The sequence below is a fragment of the Crocuta crocuta genome, unplaced genomic scaffold (genome assembly GCF_008692635.1).
Source record: "Crocuta crocuta isolate KB4526 unplaced genomic scaffold, BGI_CrCroc_1.0 scaffold267, whole genome shotgun sequence".
Lineage (NCBI taxonomy): Eukaryota > Metazoa > Chordata > Mammalia > Carnivora > Hyaenidae > Crocuta > Crocuta crocuta.
The window spans coordinates 3,336,215-3,352,662 of record NW_027531899.1 but is presented as its reverse complement, the minus strand read 5'-3'; the positions used below and the strand labels follow the sequence as shown (position 1 = coordinate 3,352,662).

Here is a 16,448-nt window from a genome sequence, read left to right as displayed (position 1 = left end):
ACAGAATCATAAAAATTGATTATTTAAGGAGATAAAGACTCTCCAGCACTTTGAAAAGAAAAACAGTGCAGTCATAAGATTTATTATATTGCTGTTTGTACAGAGTAAAGGAGAGTACAATGGTTCCCCTCCAATTTGAAAACATTCAAGACATTACACCTTTTAGGATTATGGAAACATTTACCAGAACAACAAATATCAAGTAAGATATCTTTTCAGAATTGAGATTTTTTTTTAAGTGGTTCAAGGTTGCCCCTAAGTAGACATTTATAAAACAGGGGAAAGTGGTAGTAATGATAAATAATTCTGGCATGTTATACAGAAGAACTTGGTCAAATGTTTTTAATGTGTTATTGTGTTCAGTATGATACCTTATCAAATCAAATTTCTTGAGTTTTATGATGTCAAATGGTGTTTCTTTGGATAGAGTGCAAAAGGGGCCTTGTTCTACTTCTTGATTTTTATGAATCTTTTTTGCTAATATTATTTATTAAGAATTACATTCTGAAACAGTTCTAAAATTTAGTAATGTTGTAAGAAAGAGGAGTCCTGAAAACCTCACTATAAGAAAAAGAAAAAGGGCATTCTAGTATTAAAATTTTTACAGGGCCGCCTGGGTGGCTCAGTTGATTAAGCATCTAACTGTTGTTTCGGCTCAGGTCATGATCTGAGTTTGTGATCTGAGTTTGTGATCTGAGTTCGTGGGTTCAAGCCCTGCACTGGGCTCTGTGCTCACAGTGCGGAGCTGGTTTGGGATTCTCTGTCTCCCTCTCTCTCTGCCCCTCCCTTGCTCATGATCACTCTCTCAAAAATAAATAAATAAAATTTTAAAAATTAAAAAAATAAAATTTTTAAAGATAATTTAACAAATTAAAGAATTGAAATGCTTTTATTAAAGATACATGTAATGTTTTTCATTTTATTCATTGCTTGTAATAAGGTATTTTAAGTGCTTCATGTGTATTATATTACTTCACCTTCACAACAACCTTACAAGATAGATACTGTTACTATTCTCCAGTTTATCTAAGAGGAAACAGTGACACTGAAAACTAACATGTCTGAAGTCTCCCAATTGATAACCGCCAAACCTTAGATTCATATTCTGGATCCTGACAACAAAACCTGTGTTCTTCATATGTGAGTCAGTCACCTCCCACCATTGTAGATACTCTTTTTAGTCTACGTGCTGTGACTGGAAGTTTATCATGAATATCTTTCTTAATGAATTAATATGAACCGGTACCATTATTATTAATAATTGCATAATATGTCATCATATTATGGAACCTAGTTTAATTTAGCTGGTTGTCTTACTGTTAGGTATTCTGACTTTTGGTTAGAAAATATTCCTTGATGAACTTCCTTGCATATATGTCTTTGTGTACTTTTATAAAAATTTTCCAAGGATAAACTCCTAGAAATGAAATTTCTAGTTGAATTATCAGACATTTTATTAAGTACTCACATTATGCCTGATCCTATGCTAGTATTCTGGGGGGGAAAGGGTGACTAAAATGACAGGGTTGATTCTTAAGTTATTATCTATCAATATAGACAAAACTCTATAGGAATTAGACTAAAGCGATAAAGGTCACTGAAGAAGTCAGATAGCACAGCTTGGGAATTCCTGGGAAGAAGAGACATTATCTGATTATAGCAAGCACTGTCAGGTTGTAACCAAGAAATACCAAACCCAGAGGATTTCTGTGTAGGTAAATGGATTGTATGTAAGAAGTGTTACGCCTTAGGGTTTTTACTCTCATGATATTGATGCAAAATGAGACCAACAGGACAAAAGATTCAGCAGCTCTTTGGAGGGCATCATGGCTAAAATGACTGGTTCAGAAGCAAGAGAAATGCATTAGTACAGAAGTTAAGAGAGGAAGCAGCATAGAAAGAATGCATTAGTTGGGGGATATTTAACATTCTTTTCTAGGCAAAACTCCAACATACATGAACAAACTTACAAATCATAGAGTAGGGTCAGCTATTGGGAGCTAGAAGAAAAATATATAGTAGCTTTTTTCCTGCAAGTTCAAGAGATGACTGCTTCAGAAGTGAGTCTCTTTCACCTATTTGAAGAAAAACGTCCTGTTTACAAAATTTCAAAAATATTTTTCCAGAGTATATATCGCCATTCAAAATTATGAAGTAAATGTAAGCAAAAAGAAGAGAATTAAGATCACAATGGGGAAATGAGCAATCTTTGCAGTTTTTTTATTTTTAGAGAGAGAGCGCGCACGTGAACACAAGCAGGGGAGAGGGCAAAGGGAAAGAAAGAATCTTAAGCAGGCTCCATGCTTAGCAGAAATTCTGGCAGGATTGGTCCCACGATCCTTGGATCATGACCTGACCCAAAATCAAAAGTCAGATGCTTAATTATACTTTACTAATGTATTCATAATGTCCATTTTATTTTCTTTTGTTGAAGGCTACACCTCTGTGTCCTTACATATTTTTAAAAGCTTAGATGTAGTGATTACCATTCACATGCACAAATATTATGGTTTTTGCCCTGCTATAAGAGGATCACAGTACTCACAACTGTTGTTACCTGCATTCTTCACTCAGCAGCATATAGTAAACATATTTTCATCTTTCCAAGTAAAGGTCTATATTATCATTTTTTAAGTGATAAGCTTTTTCACTCTGGGTGCTTTATAATTTATTTAATCTATTTCCTACTGAAGGATTGTTAGATTCTTTCCAGATTTTTCCCATTATAAATAATGTCTGTCAGTACACTCTTACATCTTGTGCATATATACAATTTTTAATCACCAGAGTAGAAATTCTGAGTCAGTAGATTTGCATAGTGTAAATGCTGCTTGGACATAATTTTAAATTTACACAATCTGCAGGTTAAAGTATTCATTTCCTTACAAACTTGCTAATAGGGGCATCAATACTCTTAAAGTGAGATTCAGTGTCTTTTGGTGGTTTAACATGTTATTTCTATTTTTTTAAGTTGATTTATTTATTTTGAGAGAGAGGAAAAATGTGAGCGGGGGAGGGGCAGAGAGAAGGAAAGAAGGAATCCCAAGCAGGCTCTGCACTATCAGCACAGAACTGACTTGAGCTGGAACTCAGGAAACCGTGAGATCATGACCTGAGCCAAAACAAAGAGCTGGATGCTTAACCAACCAAGCCACCCAGGTGTCCCATTATTCCTATTTTTTAATGAGTCCTGCATGCTCATGTTTCTCCCATTGGAACAAGAGATTCTGGGTTTCAGAGCAAGAACTAGAGTTGATTGAGAACTGACTCTGGTTAGAAAAACAAGGAATCCAAATTCAGCTTTGCTACTTAACTGAATTTCTGTAAGTGGCTTTACTTTTATTGTAAATATTCCGGTCCATTGCATAGATCATTATTATACTACATAGCAATCCTGAGGATCCACTTAATGTATATAAAATACCCATCATATAGAAATCTTTAATAAATAGTTATATATTGTCTACCTGTTGAGAGCATGTATTCACACCTTTTCAGCCTAGGTTGTAAGAAAAAGAATGGTAAATGAAGGCATGCAGGAAAGCAATGTGGTTGATTCTGATTGAAAAGAGTGATGAGCCCAGAAGATTCTCAAAATTATTGTACAGGCTTGCAGGGTTGCCAGTTTGATAGTGGTTAATGACTGCCAGGGTTGGTACTTAGGAATTTCTCTCTTTGTGTTTGATGAATCCAGGCAAGCCTGCAAGGCTTTATAAGATATTCTTGTTTAGATGATGTGGCCCTTTATCAGCCCTGTAATTTTCAAGGAGGTATTAGATTTGTCCAGACTCCCTCAAATCTCCCTCAGTGTGTGTGTGTGTGTAGTTCAAGGGAGGAGAAAGGACATTGACTACAGCCATTTTGTCAGCCCTGGAATTTTCAAGGAGGTGTTAGATTTGTCCAGACTCCCTCAAATCTCCCTCAGTGTGTGTGTGTGTGTGTAGTTCAAGGGAGGAGAAAGGACATTGACTACAGCCATTTTGTGATTTATGAGCCTCATCTCATGGCCTCCTTTTCTTCCCCCTAGCTCTGGCCTCTGTAAATTCTCCAGGCAAATAAACTCCAAGGAAGACTGACCAGTTCTTGAGTTTCTAAACCATGGCCCATGTAAGTTACTGTTTCTTTCTCCTGAAAATACTGTCATCTTAATGTTCTATGAACATTTCTCTATCCTGAAACTTCCTACCTATCAGAGTTCCATCTAGGAATCTTCTCCCAGTCCTCCAAATCCAGTGAGGGATGAGGCTATTTAGCACAACACCTGCCCTATGAGTCCTCTTTTCCTTAGTCATTATTTGTATATTCATTGAAAAAAAATCATCCAGTATCTCATATATGTGGTCAGTCTTTTGCTAAGAGCTGCAGTGGGGCATAAATGAAATAAGTTGAGGGAGATGTTTGACCATCTCTTGTGAGGATGGAAGACGATGGGCCCATTTAACTACTCGTGGGGAAACTGAACGTTTCTGGATTTAGTTTTCCAAGTATGTAAGATTTGCTATTGGTTGGCCTCAGCCTCAACATATGGTAAGATCACTTGCTTTCTGAGGCTTTTAGGACAGGATAGAGATGTATTTGGGTCTTGCATACAGAGCGATCAAGGACTTTCTCTAGGAATCCCTAAGAGTTGTATGCTAGGATCAGGGTTCCATTTGTAGTTGAAGAGGATATGCCTGTCTAGAATGACATCTTTGTGGTTCTGGATCACCAGTATCCAGAATCTACATTCATATCCTCTAAGTCAGGAACAAGGAATACATACAGTGAGAGATGAAAAATGATAAGTAGGAAAATCATGCAGATACATAAATAGGTTGTAGACCTTCACAACTGAGGAGAACCTTAAATATTTTGTATAGATCAAAACAGAAGAATGATTAAGTCTCATATATCCCTCACATAGACTGTTATACAAGCAATTTTTTTAAAAGTTCATTGAAGAATCTGTCATAAATGGAAAAATGCTTATGATATGATATGATTCAATGATGACCTTGGAAGAAATTCTTTAACTGTATTCAGATCCTTTTCTAACAGAAATATTGTAAGGAAACTCTTTAAAAATCTCTTCTGTAAGGGGAAAGGGTATAAGAACTACATTTCTTGAGACTTTATGAAGGAGACATGTAGCAGGCACAAGGCTTTCCATTTAATTGGAAAACTGATTTCTTTTTCTTTCTCAGACATGTCTGGATGATCAAGATACACCAGAGTATTCAAGAGGCTGCGCCTGTAGCAACAGGATTCTTCAAGAGCACATAGGCATGCTGTTTCAGGCACACTCATTTCCTAACTCACTATATAAAGGCTTCCAGCCCAAGCCTTTTTGTTTGCCATACGGTCCATTTCCTGCAGTAGCTCTTCCATCGTAAAACAATTTTTCTTTAATTTCAATTGTATTATATGGTTTGTCATTGCAGGGATCATTGATGTTCAGTGATGTGTCCATAGTCTTCTCTCAGGAGGAATGGGAATACCTGGACCTGGAACAGAGGGACTTGTACAGAGATGTAATGCTGGAGAATTATAGCAACTTGGTCTCACTGGGTAAGGTCATCCACCTCTAGTAATTTAGACGTGTTTTCTGTAATTGCTGCTTTTTTCTCTGGAAATTTCAGAAATAATCTTCTAAGCAGCTATCTAAATTTCTGCCCCCGTTCTCAGTTTGAACTGAGGTGAATGGTTCGAACTTTGTTTGGAAGTGAACACCTCTGTTAGGCATATTCATCTTCCTCATTTTTTTTTTTTAAATGTTTTATTTATTTCTAGGAGAGAGAAAGAGAGACAGCGTGAACAGGGGAGGGTCAGAGAGAGAGGGAGTCACAGACTGAAACAGGCCCCAGGCTCTGAGCTGGCAGTCAGCACAGAGCCCGACGCGGGGCTCGAACCCACGAACCGCGAGATCATGACCTAAGCGAAAGTCGGAGGCTTAACCGACTAAGCCACCCAGGCGCCCCGCATCTTCCTCATTCTTAAGTGGCCTTTAGGCCTTCCTTATTGATGAAAAAAGGGCAGATTTGAATACAGCCTTACTAGTGTCAGAGAAGTCAGGTTTCCAGAGTAGCTGGGTGGCTGAGTCATTTAAATGTCTTACTCTTGATTTCTGCTAAAGTCATGGTATCACAGTTTGTGAGTTCAAGCCCCATGCTGTCAGTGTGGAGCCTGCCTGGGACTCTCTCTCTCTCTCTCTCTCTCTCTCTCTCTCTCTCTCTCTTCCTCTCTCTCTTTCTCTCTTTCTCTCTTTCTCTCTCCTCTGCTCCCTGCCAGCTTGTGCATGCATGCCCTCTCTCTCTTTCAAAGTAAATAAACTTAAAAAAAAAAAAAGCATATGTCATTTTGTAAGTGAACTCAGAATTGCTATAGGTGTTATTTGTTGGTATACCTGTAAGGAAAATAGCTAGACCATGTATCTTGGTTTTTATCTACCAAAAGAACAGATAATATTTGTGGTGTTAAGTTGGGTTAACAGAATTTATGTACAATTCAAGAGAACTCATTCCTTTTGTTAATAAATATACTCACTTTTACCTACCTACTGATTAAAAATTAAATATCTAAGAACATTGCATTTAACATTGTATTAATATAAGAAATAACAATAATTGTTTCTGGAAGCTTCTTGTTTTCCCCTCAGCAAAATAACAATGACAATAAATAATAGCTAATAAAATACATTCGACCCTTGAACAGCATAGGGGTTAGGGATGCCAATCCCCTATGCAGTAAACAATCTGCATATAAGTTTTGACTCTCCAAAAACTTAACTGCTAATAGCCTATCATTGACAAGAAGTTTTACTGATAACATAAACCGTAGATTAACACATATTTTGTATGTTATATGTATTGTATACTGTATTTTTACAATAAAGTAAGCTAGAGAAAAAATGTTAAAATCATAAAGAAGAGAAAATACATTTACAGTACATATTTACCAAAAAAAATCCGCATATATGTGGACTGTTGCAATTCAAACTTGCATTGTTAAGGTCATAGTGCTTAGTACATATTCTAGGTGATGTTTAGATGTAGGTATATGTTAATATAACTGTCACAACAATTGCATAGGAAGGGTACAATTACTATTCTTAGAATTAGGATGTGGCAGAGACAGGATTGAACTTGGGCAGTTTGTGCTGTCAACCACTTGCCTCAAGAAGGATTACTTGTATGAATATAAATGAATCTATTTATTATGTAACCTTAATATGAATTTTTTTAGCTATCTTCTTTGTTCTAAAGGCTTTATCAGTTACAAAAATTGAATCAAAATAATTTTGAATTTATTTTTTATTTCCGTATCACCTTACATTTCATTTCTTCTCATCAGGATGCTTCATTTCTAAGCCAGATGTGATTTCCTTGTTGGAGCAAGGAAAAGAGCCCTGGAAAGTTGTGAGGAAAAGGAGGAGACGATATGCAGGTATGTGACTGCCAGTTGAGCAGGGAGAATCCATGACCAGAGGAAACCATGCAACTAGTTAGGGAAGAGGCACACTCTACTTCTGTTGTTTAGAAAGTCCTCTTTAAAGGTCTAAAGCCTGGGGCGCCTGGCTGGCTTAGGCAGTAGAGCATATGACTCGATCTTGGGGTTGTAAGTTTGAGCCCCATGTTGGGTGTAGAGATCACTTAAAAATAAAGTCTTTTAAAAAATTAAAAAATAAAGGCCTGAAACGAAGAGGCCTAAGACCTGAGGAGCAAGTTAAGGTCTTAGCTGGGGATATGAATAGAACTATTTCTTTATCCATTTACCACTCTTTAGTTGTTGTTGCTGCTGTTCTTTCACATTTTCCTCCTCTTGGAAGGGGGCATGGGTGGAGAGGTGCTCTCTTTGTCCCCTATTGACAACCATTCTATCTATATTTTGATTCAGCTGTTTTCTTCTTTTGCATTTATAAATAGTAGACAGATTGACTGACTGACTGACTTATCTGCCTACCTCTGAGCTGGGCACCGTGCTAGACACTATCAATATAGTGGTAAACAAAGCCAATAGAGTCCCCTGTCCCCATGGAATTTACCTTGTAATAAGAGAAACAGAGTAACTATAAATAAATAGGAGATACAGTTTTAGAGGGCAGCAGGGTGGCTCAGTCAGTTAAGTGTCTGACTCTTGATTTCACCTCAGGTCATGATCTCACAGTTCATGGGTTCAAGCCCCGCATCTGCCAGCATGGAGCCTGCTTGAGATTCTCTCTGCCCCTCCTCCACTTGAACACACGTGTAGGCTCTCTCAAAATAAATAAACTTTAAAAGATAATAATAAAAGGGGTGGGTGGCTCAGTCGGTTGGGAGTCCTATTTCGGCTTAAGTCATGATGTTGTTGTTTATGGGTTCAAGCCCCGTGTTGGGCTCTGTGCTGACAGCTAGCTCAGAGCCTGGAGCCTATCTTCGGATTCTGTGTCTCCCTCTCTGACCCTTCCCTGTTCACGCTGTCTGTCTCTCTCTCTCTCTTTCTCTCTCTCTCTGAAAAATAAATAAAACATTTAAACAAACAAACAAATAAATAAAAGATAATATCAGGTAATAAGAGAGTACTATAAAGTAAAGTAAGCAGAGTAAGGGAATAGAAAATGGTGTAGGATAGAAGGCTACTTTAGGAATGATCTGTGAAAACGTTTTTGGGGAAATAAAAGACTATAAAAAGAATATGCTTTACATTCTAATATATATGTTTTATCAGCAATTACAGTTTCATATGAATTATTCTAGAAGATAGATCCTTAGATAATAGAATTTCATTTTCTGCTTTTTCTCTATATATATCTACCTTCATATAGGAAGAAACATGAATGTGTTGGAGTATAGGAAGAATGATCCCTTGGTTTAGCTTCCACCTCTGTGCTATTTTAATCTCTCTTTGATGTCTTCTTTAAAAAAGATCCTTGATATTCTTTATATAGAGAGCTATGTTGTCATTCTGTAGTTTGCTCTCTGTACATTCAGGTCTGGCTGAGGAGACTCCTTTTAGGCTAAAAGTTCTTGTTTCCTAACAGGGCCATTTTAGTGCCCTAGCCCCCATGTCTATTGTCTGCTGTGGAGGCAGACGGGAGTAGTTGCTATCTGGCCTGAGAAAATCTGCAGGATTCAATATACATGGCCACTTTGAAGACAGTATTTATCCTGTTGTCAGCCATTCTCATCCACACCTGCTCAGCTTCTCAGCATTAATATACCTTTGGTGGGCCATTCTCACCTTGTGCAGAGTCATCTCCATCTTGTGATTGGGCATGTCAGTCCTTTAGAAAATCTAATCCCCAATGCTTCGTGAGTATTTCAGAATTTTTCTTCATAAAGTTTATGTATATATTTTCAGTTTACTCCTTTTATTACTACCTTGACTAGAATCTTCTTTTCTACATTATATTTTATTGTTAAAGGTATATATGAAAGCTATTAGTTTCTGTATTTTGATTTTATATCCTACTACCCTACTTAAATTCTGTTACCATTTATTTAAACCTTTTGAAATAAAATCTCCATCTTATTTAAACCTTTTAAGTTTTCCAATTATGTAATCATATCTGGAAATACAGTTTTACCTCCTCTTAAATTTTTCTACTTCTGGCTTTTTTCTGATATTTAAGTGTATGGACTAGTAACTCAAAAGCTGCCTTTCTATATATATATTATCATTTTAGGGAAGTAATCATTTCTATTTTATTGTGCTGTTCCTTGAAATCAGGAATGGTTCCTATTTTAGTTGCCTTTCAGAATCTCTGAAGTTGATCTTGTAGTTACCCCCCAACCCCACAAGCCCTATTAATATGTTGATTTATTTTTTTTAAGTTAAATTATTTTGAGAGAGAGAAAGAGAGAGCATGCATGAAGGAAGGGGAGAGTGGGAGAGAGAGAGAATCCCAAGCAGACTCCATGCTGTCAGCGCAGAGCCTAACCCCATGAGCCTGACCCCAGAGTCTGAAACCAGGACCTGAGCCAAAATCAAGAGTTGGATGCTTAATTAACTGAGCCATCAGGAGCCCCGTGTGTTGATTTATCTTAATAGATTTCCTCATATTGGCCCACTCTAACATTCTTTGAATAAATAATACTAAGTCTTTCAATGTGCTGTTTTATTAGATGTTTTAGAATTTTTATATCAGTTTTCAAAAAATTGGTATGTTTTCTTTTTATGAGTGATCTTTAGTACAATATTACTCTATGAAAATAGATTGCAAGTCCTCCTTTTTCTTAGTTCTCAGTCTTTTTTATTTTTTTTAATTAANCTGAGCTGGCAGTCAGCACAGAGCCCGACGTGGGGCTCGAACCCACGAACCGCGAGATCATGACCTAAGCGAAAGTCAGATGCTTAACCGACTAAGCCACCCAGGTGCCCCTCTTAGTTCTCAGTCTTAATAGAATTTAGATGGTCTATTCTTTAAAGTTTCTTTACTAGAAGAAGGAGATGGTAAGTCTAACCACATTTTCTATTTGCTCTATGGAAATTAATATTTAAACATTGTATCTCTTCTGTGGTCAGTTTTGGTAAATAATATTTTCCTAGAAAATTATTCATTTTAGCGATATTTTAAAATTTATTAGCAAAATAATATTTTTTCAGCTGTCCTCTGTATTCATGGTTATCTTCACTTTGCCATTTCTTATTTCTATGTGCTTTATTGTTTTCTTTTTTAAATTATTTTTAATGTTTATTCATTTTTAAGAGAGAGCGTGAGCAGGTGAGGAGCAGAGAGAGGAGACACAGAATCTGAAGCAGGCTCCAGACTTTGAGCTGTTAGCACAGAGCCCAAGGTGGGGCTTTAACCCATGAGCCTTAAGATCATGGCCTGAGATGAAGTCTGATGCTTAACTGACTTGAGCCACCCAGGCACCCCTTGCAGTTTTCTTTATATTAAGTAACGCTTTAGCTGTTTTGCTGATTTTTTTAAAGTTTATTTATTTATCTTGAGAGAGGGAGAAACAGCATGTGAGTGGAGAAGGGGCAGAGAGAGAGAATCCCAAGCAGGCTCCACACTGTCAGCAGAGTCTGACATGGAGCTCAAACCCACGAACCATGAGATCATGACCTAAGCCGAAATCAAGAGTCAGTTGCTTAACTAACTGTGCCAAGCAGGCACCGCTGATTTGTTTGTTGTTGTTGTTTTTAATGTTTATCTTTGAGAGAGAGAGACAGAGTGTGAGTGGGGGAGGGACAGAGAGAGAGGGACACACAGAATCTGAAGCAGGCTTCAGGCTCTGAGCCTGACACAGGGCTTGCACTCACAAACCGTGAGATCACGGCCTGAGCCAAAGTCGAACACTCGCTGACTCAACCACCCAGGTGCCCCTGATTTGTTTTTTTAAAGATGTTTTTGCTTTATGTGTTAGTTCTTTTTTTATGTTTTCTGACTAGTTATGTGTTTCTACTAATTAATTTATTCCTTCTGCTTTGCTTGTTTACTTTATTCTTTTTCTAATTTCTTTGATTTTTTTTTTTAATGTTTTATTTATTTCTGAGAAAGAGACAGCATGAGCAGGGGAGGGTCAGAGAGAGAGAGGGAGACACAGAATCTGAAACAGGCTCCAGGCTCTGAGCTAGCTGTTAGCACAGAGCCTGACACAGGGCTCAAACCCACGAACTGTGAGATCATGACCTGAGCCGAAGTCAGACGCTTAACCAACTGAGCCACCCAGGTGCCCCTAATTTCTTTGATTTTTAATTAATTTTTTCTCTCATGTTTATTGCTGTAAATATTTTTCAAATTTTCTTCTATGGGGCGCCCGGGTGGCTTAGTCGGTTAAGCGTCCGACTTTCGCTCAGGTCATGATCTCACGGTTCGTGGGTTCGAGCCCCGCGTCGGGCTCTGTGCTGACTGCCAGCTCAGAGCCTGGAGCCTGTTTCAGAGTCTGTGTCTTCCTCTCTCTCTGACCCTCCCCTGCTCACGCTGTCTCTCTCTCTCTCTCCTAGAAATAAATAAAACATTAAAAAAAAAAAAATTTCTTCTAAGCACTGTGCTTATATTTTGTAAATACTAATGTGGATTTTTAAATTATTATTATCATTTTCTAAAATACAAAAATACTATTTTGGAGCTTATTTCCCTATCTATCTAAAAGTTATTTAATATAGACTTCTAAAATTTCTAGTGGATTTATTTTTGGCTTTTTAAAATTTTATTATTTGGGGGCGCCTGGGTGGCTTAGTTGGTTGAGCGTCCGACTTTCGCTTAGGTCATGATCTCACAGTTCGTGGGTTCGAGCCCCGCATCGGGCTCTGTGCTGACTGCCAGCTCAGAGCCTGGAGCCTGTTTCAGAGTCTGTGACTCCCTCTCTCTCCGACCCTCCCCTGCTCATGCTGTCTCTCTCCTAGAAATAAATAAAACATTTAAAAAAAAAAAATTTAAAATTTTATTATTTGTAGCCTCAATAGAAAATGTCAATATGATTTTAACTTTTTTACACAGACCATATTATAATAATTGAAAACATCCTCCTTTTTCTCTCTCATACATAACTCATTCAGCACTTAAATATTTCTCTGGCTATTTCTCCCACTGGTTTAGCATCTTCTCTCTATATCCAACATGACCCTTGTTAGCAAATTCTTCACACTCAAGTGACTGTAAGACCCTTTCTCCCTTTTAGTTAGTTCCTTACATATCACATCTTTTTCTTTGCTAAGGAGTTCACAAGAACTTCAGTAAGGTATAAACATGTTTTCCTGTGTGGAAAATCACTGGTACATATTTCTAGGAAATATAGGAATGGCTTTGCCTCTGAAGGAATGGAAAGGATACTTGAGTAAGGGGATGAGGGAGCAAAACTAGTTGAGCATTTATAAAATAGATGAGTAAAATAAGCTTAAAGAGAAATTAAGTGACTAGAACTCTTTAGCACTTTTATTGTGTTGCGGAGACAAAAAATAACTCATAGCTATGTGAAGGGAAGAATGGGCACAGATAAGGGGTTTAAGCAATAAAAGGATATATAGGAATATGCAACCATCATTTTCCATTTATATATTTAGCTATAATAGCTTGGATTAATAAAGGGGATATTTAATCATTGTTATCATATGTGAGAGATTAGAGACAGAAATATATTCAGAATGTGTATATAACCATGGGAATTAAAACAATAAAACCCATTATGTGCTATGCATGTATTATTTAATGGAGAGTAGATTATTTCTGGCTTTGAAGAAGTTTAGGGGTAAGAAAACAGAGAAACAATTGGAAAAATTAATAAATATGTAATTTAAATATATAATATTTAACAGATATATGTAGATATATAATACACATATATTATAGTCAGTGCAGAGACTGATGCAGGGCTCAAACTCATGAACCAGAAAATCATGATCTGAGGCAAAATCAAGAGTCAGATGCTTAACCGACTGAGCGACCTGGGTGCCCCAACAACATAGGTTGAGAGTCAGCCTTAAAGGAAATAACNCATCTGGATGTCCTCTTTGGAGAAGTGTCTGTTCATATCTTCTGCCCATTTCTTTACTGGGTTGTTTGTTTTTCGGGTGTGGAGTTTGGTGAGTTCCTTATAGATTTTGGATATTAACCCTTAAAGGAAATAACTTTTAACCTAAGACCTCAGGATGAGAAGTAGCCAGCTATGCAAAGAGTCCAAGCAGATTTATGGAAAATAGATGTGAAATGATATGTTGTTATAGGTAAGCGGAGGCCTTTTAACCACAGCAAGTTTGATTTTATTCTAAGAATAAAGAGAAATTGTTGAAAAAAGTTAAGTATGAATTCTTAGCCTTTCATCTCCATCAGAACCATGTGGAGAATATTAAATATCAGACTGGCCAGGATTGTAGAATCTGATCTAGGTGGTTTAGGTAGTGTCTAAACTTCAGTATTTATAACAAGTTCTCTGTGATTCTACTCCACATTTCAGCTTGATACCCACTCACTTAAAATGTTTACTAATCACCAGTCTTTCTTCTTTTTTAATTAATTTATTTTGAGAGAGAGAGAGAGAGGATCCCAAGCAGGCTCCACTCTGTCAGCGCAGAGCCCCATGCAGGGCTCGATCTCACAAACCATGAGATCATGACCTGAGCCGAAACCAAGAGTCACATGCTTAATCAACAGAGCCACCCAGGCACCCCACTAGTCTTAATTTCTTAACATGAACTTTCATTTTTCCTGGTGTTACTGTATGCTCTTTTTTTTCAAATTGCATAACAGCATTTTCAGAATTTCATTGAGTATTACTTTTGTTGTCTTTTATTTCTACTGTAGAAATTTTACTTCTTTTAAAAAAGGAAACTGTGTGTTTGCTCTCTTATTTTCTTTCAGATTTAGAGACCACGTATGAGACCAAGAAGTTATCCTCAGAAAATGACATTTATGAAATAAACTTTCCTCAGTGGAAAATAATGGAAAGAATTAAAAACCATGGCCTTAAGGGTCTAATTTTAAAAAGTGACTGGGAATCTAAAAGAAAATTTGAAGGACAGGAGGAATATTTCAGTCAAGTGAAAATTACATCTCAAAAAGTGTCATCTTACCAAAAACGTACATCTCTACCTCCACATCAGAGAATTCATTTTGTGGAGAAACCCTATGAATGTAAAGAATGTGGGAAGGCCTTTAGAGTACGCCAACAGCTTACTTTTCATCACAGAATTCATACTGGTGAAAAACCCTATGAATGTAAGGAGTGTGGAATGGCCTTTAGACAGACTGCACACCTTACTCGACATCAGAGACTTCATTCTGGTGAAAAACTCTATGAATGTAAGGAATGTGGAGAATCTTTTATATGTGGCCCAGACCTTAGAGTACATCAGAAAATTCATATTGGTGAAAAGCCCTATGAATGTAAAGAATGCGGGAAAGCCTTCAGAGTGCGCGGACAACTTACTCTCCATCAGAGGATTCATACTGGTGAGAAACCCTATGTATGTACAGAATGTGGAAAGGCCTTTAGACAGTATGCACATCTTACTCGACATCAGAAGCTTAATATTGCTGACAAACTCTATGAATGTAAAGAATGTGGGAAGGCCTTTTTATGTGGCTCTGGCCTTAGAGTACATCACAAACTTCATACTGGTGAGAAACCCTATGAATGTAAGGAATGTGGGAAGGCCTTCAGAGTGAGACAGCAACTAACACTACACCAGAGAATTCATACTGGTGAGAAACCCTATGAATGTAAGGAATGTGGAAAGACCTTTAGTCGTGGCTATCATCTTATTCTTCATCACAGAATTCATACTGGTGAGAAACCTTACGAATGTAAGGAATGTTGGAAGGCGTTTAGTCGTTACTCACAACTTATTTCACACCAAAGTATCCATATTGGTGTTAAACCTTATGACTGCAAGGAATGTGGGAAGGCTTTTAGATTACTCTCACAACTTACACAACATCAGAGTATTCATATTGGTGAGAAACCCTATAAATGTAAGGAATGTGGGAAGGCCTTTAGATTGCGCCAAAAACTTACTTTACATCAGAGCATTCATACTGGTGAAAAACCCTTTGAATGTAAGGAATGTAGGAAGGCCTTTAGACTTAATTCATCCCTTATTCAGCATCTGAGAATTCATTCTGGTGAGAAACCCTATGAATGTAAGGAATGTAAGAAGGCCTTTAGACAACATTCACACCTTACCCATCATCTGAAAATTCATAATGTAAAAATATAAGATAGTTTTTCAATTCTAGAGTGTTGTAGAACACTCTATGAATTTAGTAATTAATCCCTTTTGTTTCCTTCATATAGGTAATTGACTTGGCATAAGAGGTTTTATATCATTAAAAAAATGTTAATTTAATGTATTCCACCATCACTTAATCCTGATAAACTTCACATTTATTCTAAAAACTAATCCTATCAATGTGACAAATATGGGAGACACTTACCTCTGTCCTGTCACTTACCTACTTGTATTATATTGACAAGATGCTTAACTGTTCTGTGCTATATTTTTTTCATTGTAAATGGTAATACAGTACTGTGACAGAATAAAGATTGTTGCAAATTGTTTGACATTCTCCCCTCCCCCCATCAAGATCTGGAATCTACATCCATTCTTAAGGCTGGGTAGACCATGACTTTGACTAACATAAGTACTGCTGTGCCAGTTTCCAGGTTTTACTGGTAGATTTTACTTCATCTCTTGGAGTGCTCCTTTAAGCATAGTCTGTGAATTCTGTTAAAAAGTCTGGCTGCTCTGCTGAAGAGACCACATACAGAAGCCCTAAGTTCACAAAGAAAGGAAGAGGCACCCTTCAGAGCTCAGTCTTCCACACATGCCTACCAAGACACCAGACGTTTAAGTGTAATAGTGTTGGATCCTCCAGACAACCCGGCAACTGAGTGCCATTGAGTGACTTCAGTTGATACCATATAAAACAGATGAATCAACTAAACCCCTGCCCAAATTCCTGAGCCACAAGATCATGAGATACAATAAAATGATTGTATTTTAAGCCACTAAATTTTGTTTTATTATTATCATTAATATTACTACTT

At 37.2% G+C, this 16,448-nt stretch overlaps 1 protein-coding gene across 2 annotated transcripts in view; it reads left to right on the top strand.

The window, feature by feature from the left end:
* ZFP14 (ZFP14 zinc finger protein) overlaps positions 1-16,448 on the top strand; it is a 126,594-nt gene that overhangs the window by 55,998 nt on the left and 54,148 nt on the right. The window contains exons 2-5 of one of the 2 annotated variants that reach the window (XM_077773749.1): positions 4,028-4,107; positions 5,421-5,547; positions 7,330-7,422; positions 14,261-16,405. In XM_077773749.1, the coding sequence (XP_077629875.1) occupies positions 4,099-4,107; positions 5,421-5,547; positions 7,330-7,422; positions 14,261-15,618 (1,587 nt within the window). In that variant the 5' untranslated portion in view covers positions 4,028-4,098 and the 3' untranslated portion in view covers positions 15,619-16,405. Of the gene's footprint in view, positions 1-4,027; positions 4,108-5,420; positions 5,548-7,329; positions 7,423-14,260; positions 16,406-16,448 lie in introns of those variants that run through there. The other variant, XM_077773751.1, reaches the window with a different exon arrangement.